Here is a 20,468-nt window from a genome sequence, read left to right on the forward strand (position 1 = left end):
TCCTATATTTCTCTCGTAGATACGATTTATCATGACAAGGTGTGAAACTCCACAGTGTAACGCAAAAAACCTTGAAGTGTCCTTAAGATTTAATAAAATACCTATTGTTAAGGGGCTAAGGGGCTGAATGCATTTAAAGCAAACAAGAATTAAGAAAAGATTAGTGTATTTATTTAAGATAAGATAAGATAGTGTTTATTTGTCACATGCACAGTTATACACAGTACAATGCACAGTGAAATGTATTTTGTACCTGCAACCATATATACACACATATAAATAAGAAGAATAAAAATAAAAATAAGTAATTCACACTATACACTATACTCTATATACTATACACTATACACACTTTTTAAATTATAATATTTACACTGTGCAATAATGGTCCAGTTAGGGCTCAGAGTTGAGCAGACGGATGGCTTGTGGGTAAAAACTCTTCTTCAACCTTTCAGTCTTAGTCCTCAGGCAGCGGTAACGCCGGCCTGATGGGAGCAGGGAGAAGAGAGAGTGTCCGGGGTGGCTGGGCTGTTTTAGGATCTTCATGGCTCTCAGCCTGCACTGCTTGGTGTAAATGTCCTGCAGGTTGGGGAGGGTGGTTCTGATGGTCCGTTCAGCTGAACGAACCACCCTTTTTAGGGCCATGAAGTCCTGCTTGGTGCAGTTTCCCATCCAGGTGGTGATGCTCCCACGCATGATGCTCTCAATGGTGCAGGTGTAAAAGTTCCTGAGCACCTTGAGTGGGAGCTTGAAGTCTCTCAGCCGCCTGAGGAGGTAGAGACGCTGTCTGGCCTTCTTCACAGTGATGTTTATGTGATGAGTCCAGGACAGGTCCTGTGAGATGGTCACTCCCAGGTATTTGAAAGTGTCCACTCTTTCCACCTCAGGACCACTGATGACAAGTGGATGGTAGTCCCTCTGCTGCTTCCTGCTGAAGTCCACGATCAGTTCCTTTGTTTTGCTGACATTGAGCAGGAGATGGTTCTCCCGGCACCGGTTCTCCAGGCGGGAGACCTCTCTCCTATATATTTCTCCTCTATATTTGTGTTTATATATTATATTCATATATATATGTAATATATTTATAGTATTTAGTAATGAAATATCAGTTTTTCATATATATCCATTATTTGTAAAGTATCTGAGCTTGTATAATACACACATTATTTAGTAATAGAAATAGTATATACTGCTATATTAACAGGAATACGATGAACGCATACAAATATATCTTGTGCCCATACCCGTCCTGCAACCATCAAACTAATCAGCGTTTCCCTGTGACGCCATCGTTACAGCTGAACCAATGAAATTGCTTCTACCAAGTTTTACCGCGAGGACGCGAGCTGTGCCGAAGTGGGGGTGTGTGTACGTTTGTTTTTTCTAAAGAAAATAATAAGCAGCCGCTAGATAAATATGCGAACCAGTTTTTAATTACCTTGCTGGCTTACCGGTAAATTTACCTGGCACTTGTAGGCGTATGGTTGAGATTCTCTGGGGCAGACTGGCTTTTTAGCAGGAAGCAGCACCCTTTGTTTTTGGGTGGAGCGTTAGCTGCTAGCCTTTAAATGTAGCTAATACTAGCAGCGGGTGCTTTCAGATAACCGGCTACGGGCACTCACGTGGCTCCATCTCTGTTGTTTCCCTGCGGCCCGGCTAGCTAACCGCAGCTCGTCTCCTGTCCTCAGCCTGACCCCATGGATCCCGGTGGAAGTGAACTGGACTCCAGCCTGCCTCAGCCAGAGAATCCGTGTTTGATAGTGGAGGACTCCCAGCCGGACAGTGTCGCTTTGGAAGACGATCCCGAAAGCAGCTACCGAGCTTTGCTGGCCCGCCGCCTGTCCAGCCTGCAGCCCACCGCTCGCAGTCCGGTACTGGTAAGGTTCACACTGATCTTATCGAGCAGATGTTATGTCGGTAATGAGGTTAGTTATTAATTACTTTGAAATGCCCAAAGTAAGTACATGTAGCAGAGATTTTTACTTGAGTAAAATGGTAACACCAGGTGTGTTACAATCTCCGAGCTCACCTGCTGGGAGCCTCTCGTACTCTGCAAACAGCAGTGATCGCACATTTGGACATATTAAGGCATATGGACGCGTAATTTTATGTCTCAACTTAAAACTAACCTAGTTTCATCATGTTTTCTTGATCAGAAAGTAGTTTATTAATTAATTCCCGGAATGTTCTGTTTTCAAAGCCGGATTCCGTCATGGCGTTATTAGGAGTAGTTAATTGGCTATAAATTCATTATTTTTTTGGGGCTATTCATGTGGTTTAGGTATCAAAATTAATTTTTTCCACGATCTTTCCCTCTGCACAGGTTTCAGATATAATTGGAAAGAATGAAATCTTTTTGTAACATACCTGGTAACACGCGTGGCTTTTTTCACAGAAAATTGCTCTCAACCTGTCCACATTTCTATGTAGCCACCGTCTATTCATAAATTGGGTTCACTTGGAAAAACTGGGTCAAAGGCAGGCTACAGTCTGGACAGGCTGCCAGACTTGTTTTTGACAGGCTGTTAATCTGTAACAAACATACTGACAAATATTTAAATTCACATCTCGAGTTATGGGCATCTCAGAGGTCTCAGGACCACCAAACCTGCATTTCTCTTGAATCTTGGGAGGACATTGCAGTTCATATGTAAAGAATATACAGACTCCCCACACAAAGGCCTGCCCTGGCTTTCTGTTCAGACCATTTTGCTGTCAGGTGGTTTCTCCTCCACTCTCCAATGCAGTCAACCTCTGGGAACACACTGAAACAGTTAAGTGACTGAAATACAGCATTCAGGCATCTGTAGAAGAGGTAATGATTGCCATTTATTAGTTGTTGTATGGCTTTGAATTAGTTTAGACTCCCCCCAAAAAACTCTCACCTTAAAAGTTACTAATGCAACATAACTATCATTTACATTACAATCTCTATAAAAAAAATTTTTTCTGTCATCTAGGAATTGATATCTTCACCAATAGGAAGCAGGTGCTCTCAGACTGACAGCCAGTCGGAGAGCAACAACCAGGCTGAACCCGGTAAGTGCTTTTTGTAGTGTTGTGCACTTTAATGTCCCTTTCACTGAATTAAAAGATACAGCTGTTTTCTTTCTTTCTTAGATGGTCTTGCTGCAGCCAACCCCAGTTCAGCATTCCAGGAGGAGAGTCAAGTTCTAAACATCTGCCCTCCTCCAAACAAGAAAAAGTATGTGTGGTGAATCCACTTTTGCAGTTTGATATAATGTTCGTGGTCAGATGGAGATAAAGGGTTTGACTATATTTTTTCAGGTGTGTACCAGAGGACACTGACATGGATTCTGGGGCTGATTCTACCACACACTGTATTCAGGCTGATGGTACATATTTTTCTAACACATTAGAGTACAAAAGCATCTATCATCCATTCAGTGTAGTACTTTTAAATAACTGTTATCATTTGTTTAGTTTCAGGGGGATCTTCTCAGTTTGGTTTTCTCGAGCTTTCTCAGACTCAGGATCTGTGTGCTGAAGCGCTGAACAGTCAGGAGGAAGATGGTGAGAGATGCAGAAAATTAGGTATAAAGACTTTTAGCCATGTTTTTAATCCGTCCTGTATTACATTGTCATTATCTGCATTAATAAAGGGCTGCATTCAGCTGCTTTTCTTTCTGCTTTGGGGCAGTTGCTCTCTGGTTTACCTCGTGATGGTTGGGAAATACATGAAATGTGCCTTGGTTAGAACAAACAGGCAAAACCTGGAGGCATAGTTGCTATGACTTTCAGGTGAATGTCCATATTTGCATAGTTGAATGTCCTGAATGTGTTTATGCTGTTTTGGAACCGTTTTAATGAAATTATCTGACAAATATTGACTTGTTGTATGTTTAATTGTACTAATCACCCATCCAAGAACTCTGTACTTCAGTTTTTGAGAGTGGAACTTTTTTTAATATTTTAAATATAAATTTTTTTATTACTGTTACTTAGCCTAATTAGCAGGTGTTCGTCTTTTTGGTGCATACATGGATGGATACAATTTGCTATCCAAGCTGCTTTTGTCTTGCTGTAAATCAAGCATGCTCATTCCCTTTGGTTTCACTCCTCTCTTAAGCACAAATTCACTCAGTTTAATCCAGCCGTTTCCAAGATGTCAGAAAGGGAGCCATTGGTCAACAAGAAGAAGCAAAAGATTTCAGTAATTGAACCTGTGAAAAGATCACTAATGCCTTTGATGTCAGATTGCCAAGGGTGTCCCACCTGGTCTGCTTTCAGTGGCACATAACTCAGCTGTTGATTAGCTATTGTCTATCTATTGCTCTCCCCATGCCTGCTGTGGCTCTCCTTGCCCCATCTGCCACTGCATGTGTCCCGTGGTGAAGGCTTCAGGACAGCAGGAACTGGCAGTTGCCCTTGCTAAAAGGGCTTTTACAGTCAACACCACCAGCTAGTCTAGACCTAACTCCCAACCAGATGACTCCATGTTCCCCACCATGTCCACCTTTTTTATTTTTTTATTTTATTAGATTTGGGCTATATTTAAATTTCATGTTTGTCAATAATCACATTGAGTAATTTAAATTGTAATTATTATTTTTTTTTGGCCTTTTTCGCCGCTTTATTTGATAGGTTACAGTGAGAGAGACAGGAATGGGGGAAGACATGGAGTAAATGGCCATGGGCTGGGACGCAAACCCATGCCGCCTGCAGTGCTATGCAGCATACATGGTCACCTGCACCCATTAAATAGCAATTATTGAACAGAGGAATTGTGATTATGCTTATTGCTATAATCAGACAGCCATACTTCTGCCTCCAAATAACCAACATGGCAGCGATTAAAAAGTTGAGGCTTTGACATGGGCTTTACAAGCAAGTGGGTAACGTCACCATGTGTCTAGCCGTCCTTGGTATACAGTCTATTGTTGCAACAGAGAGGCATTCCTGATCCCTCTGGATGCAGAATGATAACTGGGTGTAATATTGATTTAGCTGGTGCCTGATCAGAGCATTCTTATTGACTTCAAATAGATTAACTGATGGTCTTTTCATCCCCAGCAGAGCAAAACATCAGTTCCAGAACTTCAGAGAGTCAAGACAACAAAGTGCTAAGGTACAGCTCCATGTGATGCTTTAAATTCTGCATTCATTAGAGATTTGCATTCTGACCTTGTACTGAAATGTATTTTCTTCTCCAGGTCTGAGGTGAGCTCCAGCAGCTCATCAGAGTCTTTGGGTCAGTCAGGCAGGCAGCTGAGTGTCCAGGTTCTGCTGCACTCTCAGAACCTGCAGGCCTCTGCTGAGCAGGACCAGCAGGACTGTGAGATCCTGTCCTCACAGGATGATCTGTTTGATGCTGATAAGACAGGTACATTCATGTAGCACTTAAGGGATCATGCATGAGTTCTTTTTTTTATGTTTATTACAACAGAATATCACATCAGAAAGACTTTAAGCAAGCATTAGTAAGTGTGAGTTGTGGCATTTCTTGCATTATGAGGTTGCTGTCTGTCAGTCAGTGAACTATTTGGATAGACCTTTTGAAATCTAATGTTTCAATTAGTAGCCTCTGGATAACAGAAAAGCACATCTCAGCAGATTTACATCTGTACTGTGTCAACCATGTATTTTTAAATTCTAAGATTTATTTTTTGAGACTGGGGAAAAATTTGCACCCACAGTTTTGGTTAATCAGTACAATTAAAAAGGATCCAAGTTCAATTTTAGGGGTCAGGATCGCATCAAAAAAAGTCTAGATGCTTTTTTGTTTGTTTGTTTTTATCCCCTTCTACAAAAATGACATTCATTCATTCTAGACTCACTCCATGTCTTCCCCTGGTCATCCACACCCCATACTTTGACCCTATGTTGTATGTTTACCATTTACTAATCCAGTATTTGTCAAAGGGACAGGTGTTGTGAAGCACCAATATAACTTTCTTGATACAGATAACTGATTGGATTAAATGTTCTTATGTATTCCTCACTGTGAGGAAGAGACTGGGATTCTTTCTTTTATATGCAAGTGAGCGTCATGCTTACGTAAAACACTGCTTTTCTTTGTAAGACACAGTGTAACAAATATATATGTGAATTGTATAGATTTACTGAATTGTCATTCATTACTAAAAAAATAATTTACCAGTAATAAAAGTTATCTACCTAAATGATTTGCACTAGTTACATTTCAACTCGGTGAAAGAATCAGTTTTGCTGTTAGATTAGTGTCTCGTTCTCTGCTCTCTGAGTAGATGAGAAGAGTAAACTGAAGATGACCTTAACTTGGTCAACAGCTTGTATTGTTGTAAGTGCAATAAAAGCTTACCAACAAGTGTTGAATATAATATAACAAAAATAAGTCGACAGGGAAAGCACCATTGACAAAGTTTTTACATCACCTGATTTGATCTTTTTTTGCTGTTAGATCATAATTAATTCACTGAAGACAAACAAACAGAACTTGTTGGCATAGTAAGTATAAAATGCCTCTAAATGGCCGACGCTCCTTTGTTCTAATCTTCCTCCATGCTGTCTAAGCTCTTTCAATGTATGGGTACACTGGTATTCTCCTGACATGGAATTAAACTGAATGAACTGGCCCGTTGTTACAGCCATATTGAACCAGTGTGTGTGCTAGAATCAAAATAACTCATCCCTTGATGGGTTTAAATGTGATCTAGAAACAATGGCCCACTGTATTGGACTGAATACTATGTTCTTGAAAGTAGGTTTTCACAGGACAGCATGGTTTTTAGTAAACAGGCTGAAACTCAAAGCAGTTGTCTTTCAAGATTTATAGGTAATAGAAGATATTCTGTTCTTTTTTTTCTCTTCTACAGCCTGATTTTAGTCATGCCAGTCGAACAGAAAACGATCTGTTTCTTTCTCTCATTTTACCTCTGTATTGCTCTCAGGTGCTGCAGTGGACAGTACAGTATCTGAGCCGGAGCAGCAGGGTCACCCCACCCCGACGCCAGCCCACACCCTACAACTGCTGCATCTCTCAGGACAGGGAACACTGGTGCAGGAGAGTCTGTCCCAGTAAGCTACATGTTGTTTCTTTGTATTCATCCACAGACAAAAACAACCTGAAAAATGAGCTGATGTCCTTCTCTCTCCCCTAGGAGCTCTGTTGATTATGTTGCCCCAACCCCAGACAACTTTAGCCATACTCCTTTAATAGTTCCCAGCTCCCCAACTGAACCAGAGAATGAACATGGTAAACCTGCATCACTGTCTGAATTTAAATTCCGATATCGAGCCAGCTGCTGGATAAAGCCAACGTTCTTTTGCATTGTCAGGTGCTGATTCGCAGATGGACACGTCGTTGCCCCCAGATGACAGGGAGGCAGGGGAAAAGGATGAGCCAATGGAAACTGAGGCTGCCTCTAAGCCACAACCATCTGCATCTACTCCCGTATCCCAGAATTCACCTGGTTTTGTGTTAGAGCGAACTCTCTCTGTACCCTCCCAGCCAGAGTTTTCTCATGTATGTTCTTCATTCTTCTCTAGTTTAACCAGCCTGTTTAAAAATTTCCTTATTTACCTGTTGATATCAATTTATAAGTTAGAAAGTGGATGAATGGAGTATATATCAGAAATAGTATGAAATATCAGAAAATAGAGAAACCTACTCAAGTCAGAGAGCCCAAGGTGACACTGAGACAAATTGTTTGACTTGTTAATCAAAAAACAGAAAAGAGCAGCAAATTATGTTGTGTGGTCAATTGTGTGTCAGTTGACCAATTGGTTGAGGAATGAATTGATTTATTGTGGCAGCACTAATTTTTTTGTGAATCATTTATCAAAGAAAGGTGTTATGTACTTATTTCTCTGAGAAGGAGAGCAGTTACTTGGAGTTCTGGACTGCTGGTGGTGAAAATTCTTAACCCAGTTTTAAGCGTACTAGTTTGTATCTTTTGTTCTTGGTCTCCACCAGCATAACTTTGCATGTTTCACAGTTCAGAATATTAAGGATGTGGCCTCTCAGTTACATTGTGCCGGCTGTCTAAAACGAAGCATTTAGAGGCGAAAAGGTACATTTTGACTCATAAGGATTACTTGTACATACAGTACTGTGTAAAAGTCTTGAGTCACCCCTCATTTGTTTACATTTTGCTTCCAAGCAGCCAGAGTTTATTGTAATTTCTTTTGAAGCAGTCTTGAGCAATGGTTCTTCAGGCTTTCTGATGGTCTTTCAATTTTTTTCTTTGGACATTGGCTGCTTTTTTACTCATTTTCAGATCAGAATATTTTTAAGCCACTTAACACCGACCTATGAAATTTTCAAGCTTAAAAATGCACCCAACTCAAGGAATGAACCAGTGCTATGTCTACACATTACAGGGAACTTGACAAAGAACCAATCTTAAACTGTGTCTTCAGCCTCTTTGCAACTTGCAGCCTGTTACAAACACATAATTTGTTACTATAATTTCCACAGATGACTTTACGAACAATGCCAGAGGTAACAGTTTGACAGTTTTCTCACCATGTTGGTGCAAAATTTAAACTATGTACCGCACATAGACAGTAACTGAAAGTCATGCTCTTAAGAAATAGAAAGAACTCCAGCAAAGACCTGACGCTGGACCTGAGAGATGTGTATGGCCCTTAAGTTAATCCATCTGCTGTTTGCTAAAGCCCCATCTGAAATGGTCTCAGTAGGAGGGTGGCTGTCAAGAAGCAATTCGTCAGGTGGGGAAGGAAGCCTCAAGTAGAAGAACTGGACTGAAAATCAGTAGACTGATGAATTCAAATGTGAAATATTTGGTTCAGTTTGTTATAAATATGTGCAGAGGAGGTCAGGAGACAGGTACAATAGTGAGTGTCTACAGCTATCTCTAAAATAAGGTGGAGGCTCTTTCATGGTTTGGGGCTGCATTTTAGCTCGTGACGTTGGGGATCCTGTCAAAATAGATGGAATTGTGAATGCGGAAAACTACAGTCACATTTTAATACCATCTGGAAAGTGTCTGATTGGCAGCTGCTTCATTTTTATCCTCCCGCCTGATGTAAAGCAGGAGGATGTCATGTCCCTCCTTTTGTCCATGAGGTTTTACCTTTCCAGTCTATAGACTCCAAAACCACAAGGAGTTGAGCCATGAAATTTGGCATATGCAGTCATGGATCGGCCTCCCTAGAGCAGAGACATCAACATTATTGAAGTAGAAGCCTGGAGAACTCTTCCTGAAGGTTAATTAAAGATATGAGAGAAAGCTCCTTAAGAGCGTTCAGGTTGTGTTGAAGAATAAAGGTGGTTTAAAGCTGTGGAAACAGCTGCACGAACTCTGTTGTAGCTTTATATACTGTATTTCCATGTATGTTTGCACATGTTTCAATAAATCACTGCACCTATTCCCATTTCCTAGCAAAATATAATGAATTGAAGGGTAACTCAAGATGTTTGCACAGTAATGTAGACTTTTTTTGAAACTTTGGCCATAGGTAATGTGACAGTTCACTAGCGTAGCGTATGTGGAGAAAATAAATAATTGAATAGGTCCACTTTAGTTACTGAAATGATAATAAATCTTTTCTTTAGTTTCGGCTCCAGTTTGATATCCGTGTTTTCTTTATCTGGTTTTTAGGACGTATTTGTTCCGACACAGAGCCAAGAGGCACCACGACAGACAGATGAAAAGTCAGCATCATTGCCTTGTGAGACAGAGTCTCATCATCTGGAGTCAGCTCCTTTCACCTTGCCTTTGCAGCTCTCTGTAAACACAGAGAGCAGTAGCTCTCATCAGCACACCTCTGAAAGGATTGAGGAGGACAGCCAAGCCACACAGATCGAGGAACTTGAGGAGCCGCCCGGCGTTGACACCAGCGACTCTGTGATTTCATGTCGTGATCAGAAAAATGAGAGTAAAGCCGTCCTATCTGAGTCACAAGCTGCCACCAGTTCCAAAGCGTCCTCCTCTGCTGAATCACCGAAGCGCCATATTGAATGTGCTGAGATTGAATCGACCAATCTGGCCCAAAAAGCAACTGTTTCGTTGAATGTAAAAAATGTGAATGTAAAAGATGTGAAGAGTGACAGCAAAGATGCTGGCTGTGCTGACATAGTATCTTGCTCGCAGACAAAGTTTGATTCAGCTGATCTGACAGGTAAAAGCTGTGTGCAGGAGACTCCGTCAGACACTACGCCCTGCAGTCTTCCTTCACAGTCCATGATCTCTCAAACATCTGCTGTGGATGCAGTAAAGACCTCTGTAGACTTGACAGAAGGAACTGTGAAGAATCAGTTTGTGGATTCATTGTCAAAGCAGCATGAGGTGATTGGTAACAGCCAGACAAACAAAAATACAATGGATAAATGTGAGCAAGGTGAAGAGGAGGATCAGGAGGTGGCGATGGAGGTGGAGAACACAGAGGGTGCCCCGGGAATGGCTCTGGTTCTCTCCGAGAGCCAGCTGTTGTCACCTGAACCCATGGAGGAGGAGAGTGAAGATGAGAAAGAGGACAGCGTCATCTTTGTAACAGACAGTGAGAGAGACTCCCAGAAAGATGTGGCTTTGCAGTCAAAGACCAACAGTTCTCAGCCAGTCAGAGGCCAAGTGTCAGTCTCCACCAATGGCCATGAAACCCAGGCTCAGGACAAACCGGTGAACTCGGCTCCCGATCGGCTGTCCCAGACTGAGAGGACGGGCTGTGAACCAGAGGCCCTCAAAGACAAGAGCCTGAGCGATAGCTCGGGAGGTAAACATTGTGCATATATTGTACGACAGTAAGCAGATAATTGTGTTCACTGTGTGGTCTTTAAAGTGGTATTTCTCAACCTGACAGTCAGGACAGTTTGGCCTAGGATAGGTTTTCTTTTTCTTCAGTAGTTTACTTGTACTATTTCAGGCTTCTAAGCAGATATATTGAAAAGTAAAGTTAATTTGAATAACTTTCAAATGGTCAAACACATGCATCTTAGGATGCTGCTATTTTGTCATTAAGGATTACCATAGGTTTGTCCTGTGAACCTATGAAAACATAAGCAGTGGTGTAAGACCTGCTGAACTTAATTGACATCAGAGTGTCAAAGAACAAGGAAATCAAAATGTCTAATTGAGGGTTGCCTCATGTAAGTGTCATTTTCATTATCAACCCTTCCTCCAAGTATTCAGTAGATTTCTCTGCTACTCAGACTTCTTGAGGAGGTACCTGAAACGTTCTGTAAAATTAGAATAGTAAGTCATCTTTTATATTGATAGACTGTTTTATAAAAATGGATGAGGCCACTGTAATGTCATGAGTGAGGTCCCGTTGTGAATACTTGAGCCGAGCTTTATCATCACTGCAATCTTGGGGTTTTGAAAACAGACATGATAATTGAGGGGCAGATCTGAATGAAAGGCACTACACAGTCATGTAAAAGCAGTTTGTCAGTTACAATGTGGGCCCACCCTAAATTGTCCTTTTAGCTTCCTCATCGATGCTAATGGATACCATAATCTCCCAAATAAAAAATAAACAGTAGTCTGCTTTTGCTGGCCATGTCATTTTTGGGTCATGAAGATATCTTTAAGCTGACAAAACATCTTAATATTCTAATTCCACTCATGTGTCTCTGCTACAGAAATTTCATTCCACTTCACACTTCCTAAAGAAGGGGAGTTGATTGGTCCTGTTGTCGGTGCCACACCGCCCCTAATCAACCAGCTGAAGCAGACGCTGAGACACAGCACTCCTATCGGTGAGTTCCTCTGTCACCAAACTGGTTTACCAAATGTCAAAGAGCATCACGTGGTCTTAGTAGTTTTTTTTTTTTTTCCCCTCCCAGAGATCACCTCATTTTCTGAAAAGGCAGATGTGGTGGGTGACGTCTCTGCAGATGTGGTGATGGCCAGTAGTGATATTGTTTTGGGTGGAAGTGCTGATGACACAGCTGAAAAAAGTGATGGGAAGCTGAGTTTGAGGATGAAGCTGGTGACACCTGTTGAAGAGGGCAACTCGGAGCGTTTCAGCCTGCAGAGTAAGAACTGTTCCAAAAACTGTTTACGCATAAGTATCTACTTGCTGCACGCTCTGATCACTCGCTCAGCAATACATTTGCTTCCCCCAGAGCCAACACTATCAGAAGAGGATGGATCTGTCACCAGGGTTACTACTGTTTCCCAGGCCGTAACCAGGTAACCTGGTACTCTAATGCTGACACTTGTCTTTATGTATATTGATGAACTTTCATTCTTCTTCTTGTTACTTGCAACAATATGGTGCTAGATGATGAATTGAAATAAGCATCTGTATACATGAGCATGTGAGGCATTTCAGTCTATTTAGTTCTTTGAGGATCAGTTTTGTTATGTTTACTTGTTCATGCTGTGTCTTCATGTTCTCTGCCTACCTGGTTTTGAGATGCTGACACATCGTATTGATTGAACTCTAAAATCATTAAATAGATATTTTGAAAGCACTGCTTTGTTAAAAATATGCACCAAAATTTTAGTTATTAAATTGGTTCATAAAACTAAGTGAAATCTAATTTATATTAATTAATATAAAATTCTTATCGGTTTGTTAATAGGCCTCTTTCAGACATGCTCAGTCATTGGCTCACTGTCTTTAACAGCTGGGATGGAAAAGTAACATTTACGTGTTTACATGTTACTTCTTAGGTTGGCAAAAGTCTGAACTTAATGCTGTCCTTGTAAATGTATTGACTGCCGATGTCTTTGTGTTTGGCTCAGCTCACTGAAAGAAAATTACATTTTATCTCACCAACGCCATTTCTGTTTTCCAACAAGATGAAGGCGTATGTCTGTGAGGTGTTTTTGGGATCTCTGGTTCAGAGTAGCGATGTTATAAATATTGTACATCTCTGTTATAGAATAGAATAGAATAAAACTTTATTGTCATTATACATACAACGAAATTAATCATCATACATCATATAATGTCATTCCGTCATAATATAACGAAATTTCATTCAGAACAACCATCCAGAGAAGACCAGACAAGACTAACATAGGGAGATGGGTGTCTGCAGCTGCAGCCACACTGGCGCTGCTGGTACAATCAGTCCCCAGAAAAAGGAAACAAACACACATCATGGGGTAGTTAGGTTAAAAAAAGTCATCTGGTACGGTGCTCAACATAACATAAAGGTGACTTATATCTGATTAACAAAATGTTATGTTAACACAGTGGTGAGGCCACAAATATTACATACCTTAGATAAAATTGTGAGTAAAACAATTGGTAATTAAAATTCAATCATTAATAACTGTACTTTATATAAAGCTCACGTGCTCACTTGAATTTCTTTAAAAAATGTCTTTCAGTGGTGTGTGTGTGTGGTATGTGGGATATATCATCTTACTGATTAATGAAGCAGAAACTTGAACCACAGCTTCTCCATATGAAACAGAGTATTCAGCTAAAATGATTTCCCAGAATTTAAAAACAAGAACATGAACACACAGCAGAAACTTTGTACTTACAGCTCAGGTAGAGCATTTAGAGCAAATGATCATATTAGATTTTGGTATCTGGACTTATTAATTTGCTAGAACTGTAAGCATGCATGTGTGAAAATGACTGGACTTTAGGCAGTTTAATACACAAAGAAAATCTTTTTTTTTTTTTTTTAATGGGCACAGACATGCTGGTTTTCTTAATTTGTCAAAGAAATCTTTAAATAGCCTCAGTTTGTTTTTGTCACTTCTTTGACCTCTCATTCTTGAAGTTAAACTTTTAAGATTGTATTAGTCTTAGAAGTAAAAGTCAATATTGATCTTCCAGCAGTCCGTCGGTGTTCTCGCGGGTCAGGCAGGTGCACCGGCAGCAGGAGACGGAGGAGGACAGCCAGCCTGGAGCTAACACTACACTTGTCAGGTAAGCTCATGCACCGTTGAAGTAATGCAAAATATTCTCGCAAAGCCGGAACTGGTTGAGGCTGTGGTTATAAATAGATAAAGATCCATTGCCCAGTTTTTCATTTCAGTGTTTGTTCACAATAAGGCATATGATTAGTAGTTAATATGTCTTGATAAATTAGTTAATATATCACTCACCATTTGAGATTATGCATTGCAGTGCAGGCATGAAGGTACCAGAGGGAAAAGACTGCCAGATGCTCACAGCAATGTTGTCCCACTTTATTTTTATTTTTTGCATTTTAAGCCTGTCATTTGAAAATTGTCTCCTGCCTCCCTAATGAAAATGTTTGTACATTAATATCACAATATTCACCGCAATGGTTGTCCTTTGTCATTTATTATTTACACTATCTTGACATACACATGTTCCCACTTTTTAATCTGCTAGTCTTTCACATGTCTGTCTGACCTGGGGGATTTTGAATCCCTTTCCCCTAATTTAATGTGTTGGAGCACAGAAATAGGCCTCCTACTGTACCGTGTGTGTGTGAGAGAGAGACAGAGAGTGAGACCTACTTTTGGATTCCACAGTTGATTGGGTGGTTATTTTTTGTACTTGGTGCATACTCTCCCAGGACATGAAGAGTGGTAAGGTGTGACAGTGTTGGGTCATTTTATTGAATGTCTTCTGCAGTTAAATTCTCTTTTACACTTTTTATTCTCTGCTGGCCCCAAAATAGTGGAATCACCATATTGTTATCCTCTTTAGAGACCAGCATCAGCTCTACATTAAGTCTGATTTGACTCTTTATCAGTCTACTAATTGAGAAAGGATCTGACAGTATCTGAGGCAGGGGTGCAAAAATTCTGAAACCAAGACTGAAATTGTGATACTCACGTCCATAATGGCATGTCTAGTTGGCTGTACTGTGATTCATTATAACCGTTATACCTCTAGTCTAAAGGTGAAGGTATTTACAGCTCTTTGACATCTGATAGAGGGGTAGGGAATGATCAACTTTTCAGTATGTTTACTGGAGCACATTTATAGTGTTAAGCTCATCTATGCACATAGAAAAATGACATTAGTAGCATAAAATGAAAAGAAAAATAAAAAGCTAAAAAATAATGAAGCTTCCAATGGGGAAACATCTGTGAAAAGCTGTTGACAGTAGTATTTTTTCTAAGGTTGTCTTCACTCAAATCCAAACTGGTGGACTGACAGACCACTTGAGTCCAAACAATGGAGGGGCTACAGTCATATCTAAAATCATGTGTGTATTTTGTGTTAACATTTGAAAGCAGAAGCATTTTCATTTGGATTCCTGACATGTGGCTCTGGTTGATGCATTAACCCCGTTGGTCACTTTCTGTATCATAGTTGGATTTTGTACTGTAATATTCATTTTCTGTCGCCTCCTACCTAAAATGATTATGTAGGCAGAAGATGAATTTTTTTTCCACCAAAATTCCTGTACTGCTGCCGAATGGGTTAAGCTGTGTCTGAACTTCTGCACTAGTGAGGTTTTTTTTTTTTCATACTGTCACTGGCAAGATGTTTCTCAGCTTTACATGTGTAACATTTTTTCCAGGGGGGAACTGTTTGCCTCACCACAGAGGAGCTCCCAGGCTCCCGCATCAGAATGCAACAGTCTACCTAAAAGCCAGGACGCATTGACAGCACCTCAGCGGAACCAGCGGGGTACCCTCCCCCCTGCTGAGCCGGCTGAGGACAGGCAAGGACTGCTGGAAGCTCAAGAGCCGACCTCCCCAAACAGCACAACAGTCAGGCAGAAGGGGATTTCCCAGCAGACCTCTGATAACACCATCACCTCCCCTCCGTCCAGCAAGGTATGCAACTCAGGATTAGTGATGTATAAGATGTATTTGAATTATGTGTTTATCATTAATAAAAAATACAGTCACAGTCATGTTTGATGTTACTGAGTGTTTTTCAGTCTCCACTTTTCTGATGTGGCTCACGGGTCAGGATGTTGAATAGAATTGGCTAAGTTTTAGATTTATATTGAATCAAAATGCATATACATCCGGTACACTGACTATACAACTGCAGCGAGAGCTTGGCCCGCATTGCTGGCAGTGATTGGGACTCATGTCCTGTGGGTGAACTTTGTCAGGACTGCCCGTTGTCACCGATTCTGTTCAAAATTTTTATGGACAGAATTTCTAGGCGTAGCCAAGTGGCAGAAGGCTTCCACCTTGGTGGCCTCAGAATCTCATTTCTGCTTTTTGCAGATGATGCGGTCCTGTTGGCTTCGTCAGGTGGTGGCCTCCAGCTCGCAGTGGAATGGTGTTCGCAGCTGATTGTGAAGCGGCTGGAATGAGAATTAGCACCTCTAAGTCTGAGGGCATGGTCCTCAGCCAGAAAAGGGTGGAGTGCCCACTCCGGCTCAGGGATGAGTTGCTGCCTCAGGTGGAGGAGTTCAAGTATCTCGGGGTCTTGTTCACAAGTTACAGGAGAAGGGAACGGGAGGTTGACAGACAGATTGGGGCTGCGTCTGCAGTGATGCTGACGCTGCACCGGTCTGTTGCGGTAAAGAGGGAGCTGAGTGTGAAAGTGAAGCTGTTGATTTACCGGTCAATCTACGTCCCTGCCCTCACCTATGGTCATGAGGGCAGCAGCCTATCTGCCCCCATGGCACGGCCCCGTGTGGCCCCGTGGGGAAAACGGATGGATGGACACTGACTGTGAAACAGTAGTTCATGTAAGCACAGTAATGCCCACAACCTCAGGAAAACTTACAAATACAGCATGTCCTCCCAATGTCAAGGAAGCACTCACTAAAGTCTTTAACATAAGTTGGCAGTGATTACCTCGGGACATTGTTAGCTCGGGTTTTAAGAGCTAAATGTTGTTAATTAATGAGAAACAGAAGTCACAGCTTATCAGTGGATTACAGTAAACCATATATCAAACTAATTTTTAAATGCTGGATAAGTGAAAATGAGACAGTGTGTCACATGATGCCTGCTAAGTTTGCTGTGACAGTGCGAGTGCTTAACCCCCATAATGTCCTGGGGTCTTTTTAGACCCCAAATGAAATCTTTTGCCATCAAAATATGTTTTTTTTTCCATCAAATTACCTGAAAATAACAGGGGTTGTTTAATACTATGATCCTCAATATCAAAATCAATTTGACATAATTTGACAGAATTATGGGTGTTTTATTGAATTTAATAACACCTGTTGTCATCTGGGGTCAAAAAGACCCCACAGCACAAAGTGGTCCAGTGGGTCAAATTGTCACCCTGTACAGCTTTCCAAAACATCTTTGATCTCAGATCTTTGGTGTGTGAGATCAAACAGTGGTTATAGCAGCAAAATAAAACAAAAGAAATAAAACAGGGCCTTTCTCACAGGTGTTTAGGTGTTTCACATTGTGCAACATGCAGAGAAAGAAGAACTATACTAAAAAATTAGGCCTGTGCCCTAATTTTTAACAATTTTGTGGGAAAGAATGACCAGGAAGACAATGCTGAGTGTAATGAGAAGGAAGAATCAACTAAAGAGGAGGAAAGTAATGATAAGGTGACAGATCCAACATATAGACCACATGCTACCTCTACCTCTGAAGAATTCCCCACATCACCTGCTGGACAAATGAAAGATGGGTATAAAATTAAAAAAAATGAACATGATGATGGAGTAGAATCTAAAATGTTACAAGTGGAGAACTCTGCTCACAACCAAGAGGAAGAATCAACTGATGAGAAAGATTCTGAGCAAGAGTGCCTCTGCCCCTGCAGCACCCAAAAGAGGTAGTTGCAAATTCTGCCCTCGCCAGAGTGATCTCAAGACATTAAAAATATGCCAAAAATACAATAAATACATCTGCAAAGATCATGCCATTACTAGCTGCCTTGCATGCAACTTTAGGGCCCATTCAGACAGTTTTTTCTATTAAAAAAAAAAGTTTTGAAAGATAAAAGGTTCTGGAAATGAATGTTGGTGTGTTTTATATGTCATTTAATGAGTTGGAATAAAGTTGTCTAAAAAGTAGAAACAAAGATTGGTGATAATTTATACCGTATGCTATAAAAACAGTCAAACTCTATGGGGTCAATTTTGACCCCACAGAACGACAGGTCTAATTATTTTTACTCAATAAAAAGGTGAAAGTTTTTGAAAATGAGGTCTTACTGGCCTTGAATTTCAAAATAGAGAAAAAAAATTGTGTGTATGTGTTTGACTGAACTTGTTATTAAAAGTGTAGCACAAAATTGGGTGAAGTAACCACTTTATATTCCTTATAAATGGTCAAACTCGATGGGGTCTTTTTGGATCCCAGAGGACAAAAGGTGTAATTATGGTGGAATTATTTGCTGCCATTAAAAAAATTGAAGTGATTTAAAAAAAGAAACCTCACTAAACTCTGCCATATACCAATCTGCAATATGTCAAATAGTCCAAATTATATTAATTCAAAGTAATTCTTTTTGAAATTTTATTTTCATTCAAAAATGGGGTATACTTTTATATAAACAAGAATTATTGTCCCTAAATTTCAAAACAAATGGAAAAATTTGGGGTAATGCATTGAACTGAAGTAGGACTAAAGGTGTAACACAGAATTGATTAACAAACACAATGTATGCTTTAAATAACAGTCAAACCATTTGGGGTCTTTTTTGACCCCTAAGGACAAAAGGTGTATGCAAATTGGGAGGACATTACGAGGGTTAAGTCTGCGAAGGGTGTTTAGAGCTGTGGTAGCTCTATGTTAACTGACACACAGCGGACAGCAAAGCGGCAGTACTGCAGTAAAGGCAACCACAGAGGAGTGAAAGATGATAGCAAGTTCTCCTTATGCTGTAAGCTGTTAAAACCTTTGCAGACAAAAAGGCCAAATAGAGGCCTTTATCAAACCAGCTGTTGCAAAGTTGAAACATGTAAAAAAGCGTGCCTGTCCACTGCAGCTGCGCTTTACATAACAGTACAAATGTTAGGCTGATATGAATTGCAGACAAACTGCTGTGACTTCATCTGCACTTTGTCAGGGTACTTGTAAACTTGGCTAAAGGCAAGTTTCTGTTGGCAGCCACTTTCTGTTCTTCTTCATACATGCAGGGGGAACTTTAAGGGGCTGGGAGAGAGTGTTGTCACACACACTCCTGCCCCAAGTTGGTTAGTATGGACTTTCTCTGCTTTGAAGCTAGTGACCATAACCACTTAATTTTTTGCTATGATCATTATTAATTGCTCATTGTAATAACACCTCTGACGAGGTTCAGAGATGTTGTGAAGGAGGTCGTGCAGTGGGTTAGTGTGACAGAGGTGGATGCCAAGGAGAGGGTGAGATGGAGGGAGATGATCTGCTGTGGTGATTACTAAAGGGAGCAGCCAAAAGAAGAACAGAAATATATTCATCTCTAGCTGCTGGTACCTGTTGCACATTACTAAACGCTCTCACACCTGCCTCTCCTGCAGCCAGGGACATTAAAAATCTCACTGGCTGTGGTGACTTTCAATTTACTATTATGCTTTATTTAACACAAATGTTACAGATATTTTGTAATTTTTTTTTTACTGTTTTTTTTTTTGTGTGTGTGTTTTTTTTATATGGGGGAAAAAACACCCAAATTCAATGTAAGCTCCATCCATTTTAGTTGGACTTATTTAGAGAGCTTAGGAGTGTTTACACTAGACGACCTTCTTGAAATGGCAATAGTGGGGTCAGATTTGAATGACATTTGAGTCAGACCTGGCATCCATCCCCCAACTAGAAGGATGTTCCTGTCAAACAAAAGTGTGTTTTGTGGTCAGGCATTGTGGTGATGTTAATCAGTCTGTCCTGTGTGTCTCAGGTACATCAGCGCACAGTCTCCCAGCAGACCAGCTTTGATGCACCGGGGTTCCGCTCCCCAGCTGGCAGGGTATGAACATTGAGCCTTTTTGAAAAACAGATTTGCGCCGTGTTGCTGTGACTGTTGTTCAACTGTCATTCTTCAATTTTCATCTTAAAAGGGTGAGCCCGAGTCTCCGTCCTTTAGAAGAACCACTGTCCCGTCTCATCGCAGACATGTGCGCACCATCCAAGAAGTGCGGACCACCATCACACGGATCATTACAGATGTGTATTATGAGGATGGCAAAGAGGTGGATCGCAAAGTCACTGAGGTAACTGTGTTTGTGGCCTTTGATTTGGATTTTGGAGCCCGTGCTGCCTTTGAATCATGTCTTTATGTTTGCTATCTGCCTAAAGAGGTCACAGGGCTGTACCCAGATAGTCAAATATTTGGAAATTCATTTGCTGTTCTTTTTTTAAATGTATCTACAGTCATGATAATTATGCTTCACTTCATCTCATTGCCAACATTAGGCATGATTTAGCTAGCAAAAAAAAAAAAAAAAAAAAACATGATTTCTTTCAGAAATCATGCTTCAGTCCTTACATCTGAGTTATATGCGAGAAACATTGTAGTGATTAAAATCCACATCATTTGTTCAAACACCCTCACGATGAATTTGATTACTAATGAATATTTAGGACAGGCCTAGAACTAAACACCATCAGAAAACCTCTCACATATACATGAATACAGTTTAACAGCAACATAAGCTGCAGCCTCCAGAAGAAGAAGAAAATGGAGTTATGTTTCTGTTTCAGTTTCATGAAGTGTTGATTGCCATGAAATTTGGGGCAGACATCCATGGTTCT

General features: G+C 40.7%; 1 protein-coding gene across 6 annotated transcripts in view; it reads left to right on the forward strand.

Annotated features, from left to right (window-relative positions):
- Window positions 1-1,331: 1,331 nt before the first annotated feature.
- Window positions 1,332-20,468, forward strand: part of tp53bp1 (tumor protein p53 binding protein, 1) — a 33,133-nt gene continuing 13,996 nt past the window's right edge. Inside the window, exons 1-19 of one of the 6 annotated variants that reach the window (XM_030718432.1) lie at window positions 1,332-1,368; window positions 1,689-1,877; window positions 2,961-3,039; window positions 3,121-3,205; window positions 3,289-3,356; window positions 3,445-3,555; window positions 5,035-5,089; window positions 5,175-5,344; window positions 6,891-7,017; window positions 7,101-7,195; window positions 7,278-7,465; window positions 9,567-10,677; window positions 11,546-11,662; window positions 11,750-11,941; window positions 12,032-12,098; window positions 13,711-13,803; window positions 15,380-15,638; window positions 19,615-19,683; window positions 19,775-19,927. In XM_030718432.1, coding sequence (XP_030574292.1) covers window positions 1,698-1,877; window positions 2,961-3,039; window positions 3,121-3,205; window positions 3,289-3,356; window positions 3,445-3,555; window positions 5,035-5,089; window positions 5,175-5,344; window positions 6,891-7,017; window positions 7,101-7,195; window positions 7,278-7,465; window positions 9,567-10,677; window positions 11,546-11,662; window positions 11,750-11,941; window positions 12,032-12,098; window positions 13,711-13,803; window positions 15,380-15,638; window positions 19,615-19,683; window positions 19,775-19,927 — 3,219 coding nt within the window. In that variant the 5' untranslated portion in view covers window positions 1,332-1,368; window positions 1,689-1,697. The other 5 variants (XM_030718425.1, XM_030718468.1, XM_030718441.1 and 2 more) reach the window with 5 other exon arrangements.

This window comes from Archocentrus centrarchus, chromosome 3 (assembly GCF_007364275.1).
Source record: "Archocentrus centrarchus isolate MPI-CPG fArcCen1 chromosome 3, fArcCen1, whole genome shotgun sequence".
Classification (NCBI taxonomy): domain Eukaryota; kingdom Metazoa; phylum Chordata; class Actinopteri; order Cichliformes; family Cichlidae; genus Archocentrus; species Archocentrus centrarchus.